The following is a 19,096-nucleotide window of genomic DNA, read 5'->3' on the forward strand; positions in this document are numbered from 1 at the left end:
TCTACTTTTATTTCCTTTTCCCCAAAACCTAGTATGTGAGTTATAAAGTATTTTTACCCTGTAACGGCACTGTCGACACTCTCAACTGAATGATAGGAATTAGACAAAAGCTGCTGGGAGTCAGAGGCAGACCTGAGTGGCAACCATTTGAACATTGCAGAATAAAAAAGTAGACATTCTACCAACTCCCACTTTCAGCAGGAGAGACTATGAAATAGTAATTACTTACATTTTCTATTGAAAAGGAATAAAGCTCAATTTGACAACTGCATTTTAAAAGCACTCAAAAGGAGCAGTAAGGTACAAATATTCAGGGAAAAATCACAGACCCTCATTAGTCATCTCATGACAAGTGAAAGGAAAATGGGAAGACAGAGACCACCCACCTCATTTCGGTATCTTGCTGCGTTCAGTTCAACAAAATCTTCACTGTAATTCACTGAGAAGTTGAGGGCATTCACCAGATGGGCAGCCACGTGCACGCCTACAGAATCACACCAGGGGCAAGTTAGTGGGATTTTCATATATGCTCCATGTCAAGGACTCAGTTCTTCCTCCCCCTCAGTAAATACAGGGTCAAACTTTGACAGCTATATGGGCAATGAAATATTACATGGAAAGGTGAAGTTTTAAAGACACAAAAAACTTAACTATAGATAGTTTACCAAATGTTCAAAGGCTGTAATGAAACAACCCTAGTAAGTCAGGGATAAGAGAAACACACACAAACACATCCTCCCCCTAACACACACACACACACACACACCCTCCCCCTAACACACACACACACACACCCTCCCCCATCACACACACACACATCGTCCCCTTAACACACACACACACATCCTCCCCCTAACACACACACACACACATCCTCCCCCTAACACACACACACACACCCTCCCCCATCACACACACACACATCGTCCCCCTAACACACACACACACACCCTCCCCCATCACACACACACACCCTCCCCCAACACACACACACCCTCCCCCTCATACACACACACATCCTCCCCCAACACACATACACACCCTCCCCCATCACACACACACACACACATCCTCCCCCAACACACACACACATCCTCCCCCTAACACACACACACACACACATCCTCCCCCTAACACACACACACACACACATCCTCCCCCTAAACACACACACACACATCCTCCCCTAACACACACACACACCCTCCCCCAACACACACACACACCCTCCCCCTCATACACACACACACATCCTCCCCCTAACACACACATACACCCTCCCCTTATCACACACACACACACACATCCTCCCCCAACACACACACACACATCCTCCCCTAACACACACACACACCCTCCCCCAACACACACACACACACCCTCCCCCTCATACACACACACACATCCTCCCCCTAAACACACACACACACACATCCTCCCCCTAACACACACACACACACATCCTCCCCCTAACACACGCACACACCCATCCCCCCCGTAACACACACACACACTCATCCTCCCCTCAACACACACACACACACACTCTTACATAAATATGCATCTAATGATATGGGTATTTATTTATTTACTTGAGCACCTCCCTGATATTTTAGGTATTCCACATCTTTCACCTCTTCCATAGTTCCAAATCTGCTATTAATATGTATCTTGCATACTTCCCTACCCCATAAGGTAAATTATAGGCCACTGAAAGACTTTCAACTACTGGAAATTTTTCACAATCCACAGATTTAAATCATAGTATTCTTAACCCAACAGAAAAAGTGTTGGGAATCACTTCATGGGACAAAATTCAGGAAAACAATAATCACAGTAAACAAAGTGCTCAACTGACTCAGAGCTCACAGAAATAATAGCAGTGTTAGGAAATTAATAGAGATGTGAAAATGAACTCATTTTGGCAAAGCTAGGGTAACAAAAATTATCTTAAGGAGGCTGGGTAAGGAAGGAAAAGTGAGATGTGCACGGGCCCATCATGCCTTCCCCCTTGCTCAAGCTTTGCTTGTAGGCAAAATTAGGTGTGAATTAACACCATATTTTAATGTATTGAAAACCACAACAGGTAACTCGCTGGAAAATTTGTGATCTTGGCCATATTATTTGCCTTTCAGGGGCTTTAATTTACTTCTCTGTAAAATTATGGTGACAGAAGTGAAAGGCTTAATGAGATAAGTGATCTGATATTGCTTAGTAAACCATTACAGTTCACAATATGTGTAGTACAATGGTTCAAAAGAAGACATAGCCTGGAATCTAGGAAACGCCATAATTTCCTACAACCCATAATATGAGATATAGAGGGCTTAGAGTTCTAAGTTACTCACAAAAAAATGAAAGTGAGAGAGGACTAGAATGCTAAAACGCCTAAAAGTTTATTTAAAGGATTTATAAGGTCCTTCAAGTAATCAAGTTAGAGGTAGGTGAAGAGTCCGGAATTATTACAAAGTTATAGTAATTAAGAATGTATAGTATTAGCAAAAGAAAAGAAAAATAGATTAATGGAACAGAATAGAGAGCCCAGAAATCCACCCACATTAATACAGTCCATTTATCTTTGGCAAAAGAGCAAAAGCAATACAAAGAAGAAAATGCCTTTGTCACAAATGGAGCCGAAACAAGGAAGAGTTCACATTCAAATAAATATATCTAGACATAGACTTTACACTCTTCACAAAAATTTACTCAAAATGAATCACAGACCCAAATGTAAAATGCAAAACTATAAAACTCCTCAAAGGAAACACAGGAAAAATGTCTATATGACTTTGGGTTTGGTGATGGCTTTTTAGACACAATGTCAGAGACATGATAAATGAAAGAATTAATAAGCTGGACTTCCTTAAAATTAGAATTTCAACTCTGCAAAAGACGTTGTGAACACCGTGAGAAGATAAGCCACAGACTGGGAAAAAGCATTTGCAAAAGACATATCGATGAAGGATTATTATAAAAATATATAAAGAACACTTAAAATTCAATAACAAGAAAACAAACAACCCAATTTAAAAAATGGGCCAAAGATCTTAATAGATACCTCACCAAAGAAAATATACAGATGGCAAACAAGCATATGAAAAGATGATCCACATTATACATCATCAGAAAAATGCAAATTAAAATGATGAGTTACCACTACGTACCTATTAGAATGACCAAAATCCAGAATACTGACAACACCAAATATTGGTGAGATTGCACAGCAACAGAAATTCTCATTCACTGTAGGTGTGGGATGCAAAAAATGGCACAACAACATTGGAAGTGAGTTTGGTGGTTTCTTAAAAACTACACATATTCTTATCCCATGATCTCGCAATCACACTCTTGGATATTTACCCAAAGGAACTAAAAACGTATGTCCACACAGAAACATGCACATTAAAGTTTACAGCAGCTTTATTCATTATTGCCAAAATCTGGAAGCAACCAAGATGTCCTTCAATAGGTGAATAGATTAAAAAACTGTGGTACATCCAGACAAGGGAATATTATTTACCACTATAAAAAGATGAACTCTCAAGCCATGAAAAGACACAAGGAAACTTAAATTCATATTACTAAGTGAAAGAAGGCCATCTGAAAATGCTACATATTGCATGAGTTCAACTCTATTACATTCTAGAAAAGGCAGAATTACAGAGACAGTAAAAAAGAAAATCAGTGGTTGTCTGGGGTTAGTGGGAAAGGAAGGTCACAAATAGGCAGAGCACAGAAGATTTTTAGGGCAATGAACTATTCTGCATGATACAATAATGGTGGGTACAGGTCATTACACATTTGTACAAACCCATAGAATGTATAGCATCAAATGTGAACCCTGATGTAAAGTATGAACTTTAGGATATAATGATACATCAATTAATGTAAGTTTATCAATTGTAAAAATTTGTACCACTCTGGCACGGGATGTTGATAATGGGGGAGGCTATACATGCATGAAGACAAATGATATATGAAAACTCTCTATATATTCCTCTCAATTTTGCTGTGAACCTAAATCAGCCCTACAGAAAAATAGTCTTTAAAAAAATTTTAAGAGAAAAACAAATGGACAGGAAGCTAAAATGACTTAAGTAACAAGCAAGGACAAGTTTCCAAAGAAGTAAAACAAAGGATGTCTAGGTGTGACACAACAATGGCACAGGTATAAAATATTATTTAAACAAAACTCTCCCTGTCATATAGCTTCATCAATACCCAAATGTATAGTAAAATAATCCTTTGATATTAAATTAAAAGTTTATATATTAACTACATACTCTATGGCTACAAAATGCAAAGTCATCTATAGAAGAATTACTATCCTTTCTGAATTTCTCTGAAAAAAAAAAAGTCATAGGTAACAGCTATAGAAAATACATCATGAAGGGATATATTCACTTTTTTAAAGGACCTCTTAGGTGAAAAGAATTTGGGGCTTCTAATTTTAGGCACAAGGAAGCAGCTAGCCCAAGCACTTTGCATAGATTTTCTCATTTGATTCTCAAAACGAAACAATGTGGTAGGTAGAGTCATCCCTATTTTACAGATAAGAAATCTGAAGTAAAGAAGGGTAATATAGCGAAAGTCAGACCACTAGTGACTGACAGAATGCAAATCCTCTGTAATACAAGCTCATGCTATCTCAGTCGCTTGGTTGCTCTCCAGTAGAACCAGAATACTTGGACATGATTACAGTTTAGAACAAATTGAGTCATGAATACACTGGTTTCCTGATCCTCCTCCATTTCTGACCTTTCACTCTCCCTCTCCCTAATCTATCTCTGACCCTTACTACACCCTTGGTCCTTATCTCACCCTCACTAAAGTACTAATCCTATCCCTCAACCTCTCTCCATCTATCACCTGCAGAAGTGGAACTATCAATTGGAAGAAATTCAGAGATAAAACGATAAAATTACCTGTTTCAACAATGCTTGGCAATTTTTTACAAAGCTAAAAGTATAATAATTGCTTGGCAATAGCTGTATCAAAACATTCCTGAGTCAAAATGGCCCTACTATCAAAACAGCTATGTCATCAAATAATGGTCAGGTGAAAATACCAGGTGCTATGCCTCTGAAATAATTAACCCTTGCAATTATATATTACAATTACTAATTCTATCCTAAGAATTTCTATTCATTTTCTCATTTTAGTCTTAAATCTGAGAGGTAAGTCCTGCTGTCAATCAAAACGGCAGGGGTTGCAATCCTAGTCTCTGATAAAACAGACTTTAAACCAACAAAGATCAAAAGAGACAAAGAAGGCCATTACATAGTGGTAAAGGGATCAATTCAACAAGAAGAGCTAACTATCCTAAATATATATGCACCCAATACAGGAGCACCAAGATTCATAAAGCAAGTCCTTAGAGACTTACAAAGAGACTTAGACTCCCACACAATAATAGTGGGAGACTTTAATATCCCACTGTCAACATGAGACAGATCAACGAGACAGAAACTTAACAGGAATTGAACTCAACTCTGCACCAAGCGGACCTAATAGACATCTACAGAACTCTCTACCCCAAATCAACAGAATATACATTCTTCTCAGCACCACATCACACTTATTCCAAAACTTACCACATAGTTGGAAGTAAAGCACTCCTTAGCAAATGTAAAAGAACAGAAATTATAACAAACTGTCTCTCAGACCACAGTGCAATCAAACTAGAACTCAGGACTAAGAAATTCAGTCAAAACCGCTCAACTACATGGAAACTGAATAACCTGCTCCTGAGTGACTACTGGGTACATAACGAAATGAAGGCAGAAATAAAGATGTTCTTTGAAACCAATGAGAACAAAGACACAACATACCAGAATCTCTGGGACACATTTAAAGTAGTTTGTGGAGAGAAATTTGTAGCACTAAATGGATACAAGAGAAAGTAGGAAAGATCTAAAATTGACACCCTAACATTACAATTAAAAGAACTAGAGAGGCAAGAGCAAACACATTCAAAAGCTAGCAGAAGGCACGAAATAACTAAGATCATAGCAGAACTGAAGGAGATGGAGACACAAAAAACCCTTCAAAAAAATCAGTGAATGCAGGAGCTGGTTTTTTTAAAAGATCAACAAAATTGATAGACTGCTAGAAAGACTAATAAAGAAGAAAAGAAGATTCAAATAGATGCAATAAAAATGATAAAGGGGATATCACCACCGATCCCACAGAAATAAAAACTACCGTCAGAGAATAATATAAACACCTCTATGCAAACAAACTAGAAAATCTAGAAGAAATAGATGAATTCCTGGACAAATACACTCTCCCAAGACTAAACCAGGAAGAAGTTGAATTCCTAAATAGATCAATAAGAGGCTCTGAAATTAAGTCAATAATTAATAGCCTACCAATCAAAAAAAGTCCAGGACCGGACGGATTCACAGCTGAACTCTACCAGAGGTACAAGAAGGAGCACGTACCATTCCTTCTGAAACTATTCCAATCAACAGAAAAAGAGGGAATCCTCCCTAACTCATTTTATGAGGCCAACATCATCCTGATACTATATCAGGCAGAGACACAACAAAAAAGAGAATTTAGGCCAATATCCCTGATGAACATCAATGAAAAAATCCTCAATAAAATACTGTCTAACCAATTCCAGTAGTACATCAAAAAGCTTATCCACCATGACCAAGTGGATTTCATCCCTGGGATGCAAGGCTGGTTCAACATACTCAAATCAATAAATGTAATCCAGCATATAAACAGAACCAAAGACAAAAACCACATGATTATCTCAACAGATGCAAAAAAGGCCTTTGACAAAATTCAACAGCCCTTCATGCTAAAAACTCTCAATAAATTCGGTATTGATGGAATGTATCTCAAAATAATAAGAGCTATTTATGACAAACCCACAGCCAATATCATACTGAATGGGCAAAAACTGGAAGCAGTCCCCTTAAAAACTGGCACAAGATGGATGCCCTCTCTCACCATTCCATTCAACGTAGTGTTGGAAGTTCTGGCCAGGGCAATCAGGCAAGAGAAAGAAATAAAGGGTATTCAGTTAGGAAAGGAAGAAGTCAAATTGTCCCTGTTTGCAGATGACATGATTGTATATTTAGAAAACCCCATTGTCTCAGCCCAAAATCTCCTCAAGCTGATAAGCAACTTCAGCAAAGTCTCAGGATACAAAATCAATGTGCAGAAATCACACACATTCTTATACACCAATAACAGACAGAGAGCCAAATCATGAACGAACTCCCATTCACAATCGCTTCAAAGAGAATAAAATATCTAGGAATCCAACTTACAAGGGATGTGAAGGACCTCTTCAAGGAGAACTACAAACCACTGCTCAATGAAATAAAAGAATTCAAAAACAAGTGGAATAAGATTCCATGCTTATGGGTAGGAGGAATCGATGTTGGGAAAATGGCCATACCGCCCAAGGTAATTTATAGATTCAATGCCATCCCCATTAAGCTACCAATGACTTTCTTCACAGAATTGGAAAAAAACTACTTTAAAGTCCATGTGAAACCAAAAAAGAGCCCACATTGCCAAGACAATCCTAAGTCAAAAGAACAAAGCTGGAGGCATCATGCTACCTGACTTCAAACTATACTACAAGGCTACAGTAACCAAAACAGCATGGTACTGTTACCAAAACAGAGATATAGACCAATGGAACAGAACAGAGACCTCAGAAATAATACCACACATCTACAACCATCTGATCTTTGACAAACCTGACAAAAACAAGAAATGGGGAAAGGATTCCCTATTTAATAAATAGTGGTGGGAAAACTGCCTAGCCATATGTAGAAAGTTGAAACTGGATCCCTTCCTTACTCCTTATACAAAAATTAATTCAAGATGAATTAAAGACTTAAATGTTAGACCTAAAACCATAAAAACCCTAGAAGAGCCGGGCGCGGTGGCTCAAGCCTGTAATCCCAGCACTTTGGGAGGCCGAGACGGGCGGATCGCGAGGTCAGGAGATTGAGACCATCCTGGCTAACACGGTGAAACCTCGTCTCTACTGAAAAATACGAAAAACTAGCCAGGCGAGGTGGCGGGCGCCTGTAGTCCCAGCTACTCGGGAGGCTGAGGCAGGAGAATGGCGTGAACTCGGGAGGCGAAGCTTGCAGTGAGCTGAGATCCAGTCACTGCACTCCAGCCTGGGCGGCAGAGCGAGACTCCGTCTCAAAAAAAAAAAAAAAAAAAAAAAAACCCTAGAAGAAAACCTAGGCAATACTGTTCAGGACATAGACATGGGCAAGGACTTCATGTCTAAAACACCAAAAACAATGGCAACAAAAGCCAAAATTGACAAATGGGATCTATTTAAACTAAAGAACTTCTGCACAGCAAAAGAAACTACCATCACAGTGAACAGGCAACCTACAGAATGGGAGAAAAATTTTGCAATCTACTCATCTGACAAAAGGCTAATATCCAGAACCTACAAAGAACTCAATCAAACTTACAAGAAAAAAACAAACAACCCCATCAAAAAGTGGGCAAAGGATATGAACAGACACTTCTCAAAAGAAGACATTTATGTAGCCAACAGACACATGAAAAAATGTTCATCATCACTCGCCATCAGAGAAATGCAAATCAAAACCACAATGAGATATCATCTCACACCAGTTAGAATGACAATCATTAAAAAGTCAGGAAACAACAGGTGCTGGAGAGGATGTGGAGAAATAGGAACACTTTTACACTGTTAGTGGGACTGTAAACTAGTTCAACCATTGTGGAAGACAGTGTGGCAATTCCTCAAGGATTTAGAACCAGAAATACCATTTGACCCAGCCATCCCATTACTGGGGATATACCCAAAGGATTATAAATCATGCTGCTATAAAGACACATGCACATGTATGATTATTGTAGCACTATTCACAATAGCAAAGACTTGGAACCAACCCAAATGTCCATCAATGACAGACTGGATTAAGAAAATGTGGCACATATATACCATGGAATACTATACAGCCATAAAAAAGGATGAGTTTGTGTATTTTGCAAGGACATGGATGTAGCTGGAAACCATCATTCTCAGCAAACTATCGCAAGAACAGAAAACCAAACACTGCATGTTCTCACTCATAGGTGGGAATTGAACAATGAGATCGCTTGGACACAGGAAGGGGAACATCACACACCGGGACCTGTTGTGGAGTGGGGGGAGAGGGGAGGGATAGCATTAGGAGATATACCTAATGTAAATGACGAGTTAATGGGTGCAGCACACCAACATGGCACACGTATACATATGTAACAAACCTGCACATTGTGCACATGTACCCTAGAACATAAAGTATAATAATAATAATAATAATAATAATAATAATAAGTTGAGGATCAGAGAGGTAACATCACACATTAAAATAGAAGGGCAGCTGGGGATAGAACCTATGCATGGACTCCTCAGAGTCCATGTACTTCATCACTATGTTTCTTACTTTCTGTTCCAAAAATTTGAAAAGTATCATCTAAAAGCTCAGGATCAAAATGTATTTTAAAAGGATTTATAATAATACAAAGATCATTGCTTTATTTTTTAATTTAGAAAAGAGCAGGATAAAGCTTCGCAAATTTTGACATTTGTTTTTCTACCAAATATTAATACCAAAAAACATCAATCACATATAATTTGGGATGGAATCCTAATCTACTAATGAGTATTTCACATTCTAATTTTCATTCATTTGGCCAGGCATGGTGGCTCCTGCCTATAATCACAGTGCTTTGGGAGGCTGAGGCAGGCAAATTGCTTGAGCTCAGAAGTTCGAGACCAGCCTGGGCAACATGGTGAAAGCCCGCCTCTACAAAAAATACAAAAATTAGCCAGACGTAGTGGCACACGCCTGTAGTCCCAGCTACTCGGGAGGCTGAGTTGGGAGGATGGTTTGAGCCTGGGAAGTGGAGGTTGCAGTGAGCCAAGATTGTACCACTGCACTCCAGCCTGGGCAACAGTGTCAGACCCTGTTTCAAAAAAAATAAATAAATAAAATAGAGGGTTCATGCATTTAAACTCATATCATATCATCACTTTCAGACCTGAAAACGTTTAGTCTGTTTCTTCCAGTATTTCTAAGTGAAATTACTTACTTTCAGGAAATAGTCATTTTCAGTTTGGGGGCCAGCTTTTTGATATCATAATGTAAAAATCATAACACACATCCATTTTCTGTAGTTACCCATAGACAGCCCTTTTTAAAAACATGGAAAGAACTGCTAAGCTATTTAACAAGAAAATATTAAGTTGCTGACAGTAGATAATGTACAGAACAATAAAATCACACATTTTCCATGTATAATTTGACTTGTGGTTTAAAACACAAACCACGCTACGATCTTACATTGTTCAACATTAATGGCATTATATGTTAATATATCTGCAGGCAGTTACCCCAAATTGTCATCACTGGTTGTTCCGGAAGAATAAGATTAGGGAAAACTTTCTCTGATAATTCTGCATATGTCTGGAATGTTTACATTTTAAATGTGTAATTCTAACAAATTATTTAATAACTTTGGCTTTCTCACCTGAGAAAATACAGATAGTAACACCACAGGTAATATGGAATGTTCTGCTTTTATCCAACAATCTCCTGGTTCTCCTGCTTGGAACCTAAACAAAAATCATTTATTATGGTAAAAATAATGCAACAAATGTGATAAAAATTCTTCAGGATAGCATTGTTCATTGTGTCAAAATTTTTAAAATATGTCAGAAGCCTATTAATCAAAAATTGGTGGGATAAATTAGGATCTATCCAGTTAATGGAAAACCTAAACCATTAAAAATAAATGTGAGAAGGCTATATAATTCATATGGAAAGATGTTTAAGACACATTGTTAGGTAAAAAAAAGTCACAAAACATAAACTACACAGTGATCTTATATTGATCAACATTAATGGTATTATATGTTAGTGTATCTGCATGCACTTTCCACAAATTCTCATTAGTGGTTGTTCTGGCAGAATAAAATGAGGGTAAACTTTCTCTGATCATTTTTCATATTTCTGGAATGTTTAAGTTTGGAAATCTATATGATTTACTTTTGTAGTCAAAAAATAAGATTATTTCAAAATGAAGCAATCTCATCTATAGTTTGAAATCCCTGCTTGATCTTATAACAAATTAAAATGTCAAGCACCTTTGAATCACTGTTTCACACTCGGGGCAAATCTTTAAGAATTATTTAATACTGAGGGACTTAGGTGGGAACTTGTCATTCCCTGCCACTTATCTTCTCTTTCTCCAAGCCAAGCCAATAGCCAACCACAGGGATCAAAACTTAGCAGTTTAAATGGTAGGCAACTTAGAGAGAGTTATTTTCACAGATTACTGCATTAAAAGGAAAGAGTTTCTAAATGTAATTACGTAGAAAGGGTTGAGAAGTTTTCCTAGAGTAAATCTGCATATATTAAATTCATAGAACATCAAAGTGGTCTCAAGTTAACAACTCCTTTTAAAATATCATTATCTATCCAGTGGTGCCTTGCTTAGTGAATCTTACAGAAGAAGAATCAAGATGCATACACACACAGTCACACATATACACAAAAACAAACAAAGACAAAAAAGAATTTTTGTTGAGTTTTAGCAGAATAACTGTTTTCCTGTTTTCTTACATACTTCATTTTACAACACTACATATAACAAATGACATCACTATTTAATCAAGACATGTTTCTCAAGCCTATTACACACTTCAGAATGACTATGTGTGTTAAGCAGAGATAAGTTGTTGCCAACACCAGCAATCATTTCGTGTATTGCTCAGAATCCAAAGGACTCTAGTTTGCTCACCTAGATTTAGCTAAGTGAAAATACAGAATCTCAGTGAGACATGACATAATGGAAAGAACTCAAATTAGGATTGACCCTAGCTCTGCCATTCACTAGTCTCGAAGTTACTCAAAGCCTCTATGCCTGAGGTTTCTTGTGTGTGAAATGAAACTAACAATACCTGATTCCCGAATCCCTGTAAGTATTTGCCAGCGTGTATGTGAAATACTAAGCATAGTGCTGGAAATACCTGTTAATAATATTACTATTATCATCTGCCCTTATCTGGTGTTGCAGAATAATTCACAGATCAACTTGACAGGTGACATGGCTTTTACCATCATCTTAGAAGAAATCACTCCAGCCAAAAGTCAGACTATGAAAACTAAACAAACTAATATGCGACTGTTACACTTGATTTTTATGCTGGAATTTGTAACTAGGACTGTTTTTTCTTACCTTCTGTGATCCTCGGAGGAAAGCCAAGAGTATTCGGCACATGGGTAAAAGGATAAGGCTGCAGTTGAGGTTAAGAACAGATGCGGAGGCTCTGCTTAGACACAATCCTAGCTGAACAAATAAGGCAAGGTCAGCACACAGTTAAGTACAATAGTAAAGCCTTGACCTGGCTCTGCAAGCTACAGGTCTTACCCTATTGCTCTTTTAAGAATCATGCCAAATACCAACTCCTTCAAGAGCCTTGAATAGTCTTCCCTTTTCCTCTCACTAAAACCCCCTATGAACAACTGTTTTCTTTCTGTTCTGCACTGCCTTAAGACTTAGTACTCCTCACATTAACGATAATGTTACAATCACCTGTAAACACTGTTCCCACAGAAACTCCATTTCTTGTTCTGCCCCTAACCCACTGTTCTGGCTGTTAAGAGTCTTAAGAGTTTCTGTATATACTACACCTCCACATGCATGTGGTGTTGGGCCCTTTGTTCACTGATAACGTCAGTTTTCAAGCAAGTTTTTCATGTGTGTTCTCTCTCTCTGGAACACTCTCAGTCTCCACACAACCCACCCATTTACACACCACAGCTTTTCTCCAAGCTCTGCTTATCACTAACTCTATTCATCTTTCTGGTCACATAGTAAGCACGACTCTTCTAGAGTTCTTTCCTGGCCAGAAACTAGGCAAGAACCCACTGGTATACATGCACTCATTGCTTTCTGTACTTCCCTGATTATGTCTCTAATCTCCTTTCTAATCTTTTTAAAAATTTTTATTTTGTTTTTAATTGACAAATAATAATTATATATGTATGGGTACAATATGATGTTTTAATACATGTATATATCATGAAATGATCAAATCAAGCTATTTTACATATACATCCCCCAAAACACTTATCATTTCTTTGTCATAAATTTATTTATTTATTTATTTATTTATTTATTTTATTTTACTTTTTTGAGGCAGGGTCTCACTTTTTCTTCCAGGCTGAGCGCAGTGGTGCCATATGGGCTCACTGTAGCCCTTTCCTCCTAGGTTCAAGTTATCCTCTTGCCTCAGTCTTATGAGTAGTTAGGACGACAGATGCATGCCATGTGGTGAGCATGTTTAAAATCCACTCTTAGTCGGGCATGGTGTAATGCACCCATAGACCCAGTTACTCTGGAGACTGGGGCAGGAGGATTGCTTGAGCCCAGGAGCTTGAGGTTGCAGGGAGTCATGTTAATGCCACTGGAGTCCAGCCTGGGTGACGGGGCGAAACCGTGTCTCAAAAAATAAAAAAAAATTAAAATTAAAATGTACTCTTAGCTATTTTGAAAAATACAATACACTATTATTAACTATAGTCACCATGTTGTGCAATCGATGACCAGGCCTATTCTAACCGAAACTTTGTACACTCTGTCCACTCCCATCCCCACCCTCTGGTAACCACCATTCTACTCTCTACTTCTATGATTTCAACTCTTTTAGATTCAAAATGTAAGTGAGATCATACAGTATTTGTCTTTCTCTGCGTGGCTTATTTCACTTAGCATAACATCCTCTAGATAATCCATGTTGCTAAAAATGACCAATCTTAAATAAGATGGTGCCTTGAAAAAACTGAGATTCATATATTTGACTATGTCTTGGGAGGAGGATATATCCATTATTTTAAGCACCATTTTCATTTGGTGATAGCTAACTTAAAGCATTATCTTCATATGTTCACACTGAAAGCATTACGTTCATACTACAACAAATGAAGAATATAATGGAATAAAAATGCAGAAATGTTAGCAAAAGCACACCTATTTCTTATTATTAGCCACACATAGTTTGGATCAATTTATGCTTATTAATACATTAAACCTCTTTCTGCAACCCTAGGAAGTAATTAACAATATTATCTTTCTTCTTAAAAGAAAAGGAATATTGAGTCATAATGAAGTTAAGAATTTACCCAACATAAGACAATCAGAAAGTTGTGGAGCCAAAATTCAAACCCAGATACTCTGACTCCAGCATTTATACTATTAACCCCTACTTTATCATGTTGCTAAATTGCCTTTAAAAAGAAAATGTCCAGAAGTCACATATTAGGTAATAAACATTTTGTTGAATGACTTGATGAATGAACAAACATTTGAGGTAAGTGGTTTTAGACAACCATCCTAGATAAGACTTCCCTCCTAGTAACCCTCTCCAGCTCCAATAAGGTTATTGTTCTTGTTCTTTGATCATTAAAGGAAACTGAGGTATAAATATTTGAGAAGTACTAGACAAGGTCACAGCCTCATATACATTAAGGATTGCCTACACAGTATTATTAGGATGGGATTCCCAGCATAATTATTCTGTTACTTCCATTTAGTGTGTGACATGTTACCTTGAATTTTTTATGTTTTAACCTTTTTCTGTAAGTAAATGTTAAACCCCTCAAGACCAGGGTAAGTATTTCTAAAATGTTTTAATATTACCCTACATTTTTATTTCAATTATCTGTTTATCAACTGCTTTTGAATATATTTTAATGTAATCATCAGATCTACCCTGACAAGCTGAGTAGATGTTATTATTGCCACGTCAGAGATGAAGAGCTGTTACAAAATAATAATAATTAGGTCCACAACAAGAAATCCTGATTCAATGACTTTGGGTAGTGCCTGAACATGGACATTTTTGAAAGCTTTCCAGATGATTCTAATATGCCACCTCGGTTGAACACCACTACCTAAGGCTATTTAGCCAACTGTACTCTTTACAAGTTATGAAACAATGGCAACCGTTAAATTATAGCAAGTAAATGTAATTGCATATTTCCAAACTTACTGGCCAAATGTAGCTTTAAAAATACCATTTTTATATTAAAAATACAAAAGTAAATAGTCTAGGCATAAATAAAAAACAAAGCAAGAACAATAAAGATCTCATCTATAGAAAGCTGACATAGTAAGGTACAACAAACAGGTCTACCATCTCTTTATCATCCAGTACAGAACAGTTGCTAGGCTAAGTGTTTTTAATGAATCATTGAAAATATTTTCAAAAACCTTCTGAAGTAAGAACTATTATACTCATTTTTTTTTACAGATGACTTGTATAAGGATCTTAGAAGCTGCATAACTTGTCCAAAGTCAAACTAGTTGAAAAGGAATTCTGTATGCTGGACTCTATGACTCTTTTCATCTCAGGGTTAAAACTAAGGCAAAAAATGTACTGAAGGATATGGAAGGATAAATACTAAATTGAGAGACATGAGAAAAGCCTACTCCAATGGCTCCTTTTCCTTAGTTGCCAGTAAAGTATGTTAGTTAAACAGAGGTCTTGGGTTTCATCTTCTATCAAGCATGACTACATTGTTTATTACTTAGTCACGAGTTACCCCATAGTCCTAGCCAGCACCATTTCCTCTTTAGTTGATAATATGAATTTATGTGTTTGTGTCTTATAAGACCTCAAACTTCTCTGACTTTCTACGCATTACCTTAATTCTTATATATTATCACAAGGACATTCCATGGAGAAGCAGAAACCCCAAAGGTACCTCATTTCTCCTTATTACTGCCTCTCAACTCTAGGATCTGGCTTACTCCTCCTTTCTACTCTTTTCCTGCACCCAGGTAGTAAGTTTTTCAAAGGCAGCATCATTATATTTTTTTTACAGCTATATATCCTCAGCCCTAACAAAATGGTAGTATTCAGTAAATGTTTGTTGAATTGAGCTGAATCTTTAAACACAGATACCATGCTCTGATAAGCATTTTATTTGGTTACAACTCTCAAGTTAGTTCAAATATTTACAATCTTTGTGGCTATTTTATTCACAAAGCTTGTATGTCCACCAATAACTTTAAATTGCTCAGCTTGCAGTATCATGGAAAATATTATGAAGTGGTCACTGAAAATTCCCCACTGTTATCAAGAAGATGAAATCATATATATATATATACACACACACACACACACATACATATACACACACACACATATATACACACACACACACACACACACACACACATATATATATATATATATATATATCAAAAAGCAGGCACCTCAAGAAAATTCCTAGTTACATTATTCTTACTCCCAGAATCTGTAGGCAACTCTATCCATCAAATTGGGCAATCAATAAATCCTGAGTGAATACACGTATGGGAGCTGAAAAAAAAAGAAATTGAACTCATGGAGACAGAGAATAGGCTGAGAAGAGTAGTGGGAAGTGGGGAGATGAAGAGGCAATGGTTAATGGGTACATGAACTCAGTACCCATTAAAAGGAATAATATCTATTGTCTGATAGTACAATAGGGCAACTACAGTTAACAATAATTTACTGTATATTCCAAAATAACTAAAAGAGTGGAATTACAATTTTCCCAAAATAAAGAAATGATAAATGGTTGAGGTGATAGATATCCCAACTACTCTTACTACACATTGCAAGTTTGTATCAAAATATCATGTGTACTTTATACATATATGCAATTACTATAATAATTAAAAATTAAAATTGTGTAAGAAGGTAAATCTAAGCAAGCTTCAAAAAGAAGTCTTGTGTGAATAAATGAACGGATGAATAGAAATAAATAATAATTTAAAATACATATATTTTGACAAATATAAATGCACAAATATTTTTATTAACAGATTTTGAAAAGACTAAAGGCTTAGTCTGAAAGAAAGTAGGATGAGACCCAAGATGTCTGACTAGATACAGCCAGGAGGAACATCTCACACTGAGAGACAGGGATATGGAGAAGACTAGCAAACTCTGAGCAGATCTTCAGCAGGAAAGCATTGAGAGTGGGTGAAGTGAGGACACAGACAGTGGGCTGAACTTGGGGAGGAAGCTGGGAGCCCTGTAGGGGGCTGTTGAGCACTGGGGCTCATTCCTGGACCCCAGCAACTCCGGGGGAAGGAGTGAGTTAAATAGGTGAGGAGTGGTCTGTCCTCACCAGGAACCTCCAAAAGTCCCAGCAGCAAGAGAGCCTATGACTCCTACAGACACTTGAGCTGACAGAGAGAGTTGGTAGAGAGGTGGAAGAAACAGGATTCCAGCCTATGCAGAGCCTAGAGGGTTTGGCACAGGAACAGTTGCAGTGGAGCATGGCCAGGGTGCCCATCCCCCAAGACTCTCCATGTCCTTCTAAGTGATGTCAGCCTTTGAGAGACTGTCTGACCTAAGGAGAGCACGGTGGTGTTGCAAATGGGATGGGACCAGTTCAAACTGCACATCCCCTGTCTGCTGGCCTCTCCTGGGTACAGCCTGGCTGTATGTTCCTGCTTGAAGCACAGCCTACGATGCCCAACCAAGTTGCTTCCCAGGGATTATCATCATAGCTCCTTCACTGGAAGACTGTGCCTGTTTGTTGAAGAATTCCAGTAGACCAGCCCCTGACAATGCACACTAGCCAACCTGCAGCCTTGCCCCACTACAGTCTCCCTCTCCCCATGTGGGCAGACCTCACCTCCCTTACCCAGCCAGTACATGTGTGTGAATGCATCCCACTCTGCCACTACAGATGATCCAGAGCTCACTATCTAACCCTTTGCTGACACAGGAGTGCCCTGTTACACTACCACCAACAGCACAAATGCATACATGGACACTGGCAACTCTGCCTCTGCCACCGCCCTGCACCAGCCACCCTGCCACTGCCATAAGCATGAGCATCCACAGGACCACTTCAGGCTCACTCCCACCAGTGCACCACCCAAACCTACAGGAGTGAACCCTGCCAGCACCAGCTTTGTAGAGTTGTGGCCAGTAGACTGGGACACCTGAGCCCCCCAGTGAATCAGATTCCTAACCTCAAAGGGCCAGAGACCGAAGCTGGGGGCCTAGTACAGCTGCCCAGAGTTAACCATGCAGTCCAGGAGTGCTGAGCTGATCCTTGGCCCCCTAAAACCTTCCAGAAATAAAGTCAGTCTACTGAACCTACCTTAAACCACAACAACTTCCAAAGGCATCAAAGAAAATAAAATTGTAAAAAACTCCATCCAAAGAACAGTAACTTCAAAGACGAAAGGAACATCAGTCCACATAGATGAGAAGGAATCTGGCAACTCAAAAATCTAGAGTGTCTTCTTACTTCCAAATGACCACATTAGGTCCCAAGCGATAGTTCTTAACTAGGCTGAAATGGCTAACATGACAGAAATATAATTCGGAATATAGATAGAAACAAACATCATAGAGATTCAGGAGAAAATTGAAACCAAATCGAAGGAAACTAAGAAATACAGTAAAATGATGCAGGAACTGAAAGATGAAATGACCATTTTAAGTAAGAACCAAACTGATCTGATAGAGCTAAAAAACTCAATACTAGAATTTCATAATACAATCACAAGTATTAACAGCAGAATACACAAAGCTGTGGAAAGAATGTTAGAGTTTGAAGGTCAGTTCACCAAATTAACTCAGACAAAAATAAAGAAAAAAGAATGAATGAAACATCCAGGAAATATAGGATTAAGTAAAAGGGCCAAATCTACTAACTGGCATCCCTGAGAGTAAGCAAATTGGAAAACATGTCTGAGGATATAATTCATGAAAATTTCCCCAACTCTGCTAGACAGGCTATCACTAAATTCAGAAAATGCAGAGAACCCCTGTGAGATCCTATACAAGATGACCATCCCCAAAACACAGTCATCAGATTCTCCAAGATCAAAATGAAAGAAAAACTGTTAAAGGCAGCTAGAGAGAAGGGGCAAATCAAACAACAAAGGGAATACTTTCAGGCTAAAGTGGACCTTTGAACAGAAACCATACAAGACAGTCAAAATTGGGGGCCTATATTCAGTATTCTTAAGGAAAAAAATCCCAACCAAGAATTTCACATCCAGCCAA

General features: G+C 38.0%; 1 protein-coding gene across 8 annotated transcripts in view; it reads right to left on the reverse strand.

Annotated features, from left to right (window-relative positions):
- NOX4 (NADPH oxidase 4) overlaps positions 1-19,096 on the reverse strand; it is a 191,954-nt gene that overhangs the window by 132,219 nt on the left and 40,639 nt on the right. For 6 of the 8 annotated variants that reach the window (XM_050755530.1, XM_050755535.1, XM_050755531.1 and 3 more), the window contains 3 exons: positions 12,250-12,360; positions 10,540-10,624; positions 387-484 (listed from right to left, as the gene is read on the reverse strand). In XM_050755530.1, the coding sequence (XP_050611487.1) occupies positions 387-484; positions 10,540-10,624; positions 12,250-12,360 (294 nt within the window). The remainder of the gene's footprint in view (positions 1-386; positions 485-10,539; positions 10,625-12,249; positions 12,361-19,096) is intronic. The other 2 variants (XM_050755538.1, XM_050755536.1) reach the window with 1 other exon arrangement.

This window comes from Macaca thibetana, chromosome 14 (genome assembly GCF_024542745.1).
Source record: "Macaca thibetana thibetana isolate TM-01 chromosome 14, ASM2454274v1, whole genome shotgun sequence".
Lineage (NCBI taxonomy): Eukaryota > Metazoa > Chordata > Mammalia > Primates > Cercopithecidae > Macaca > Macaca thibetana.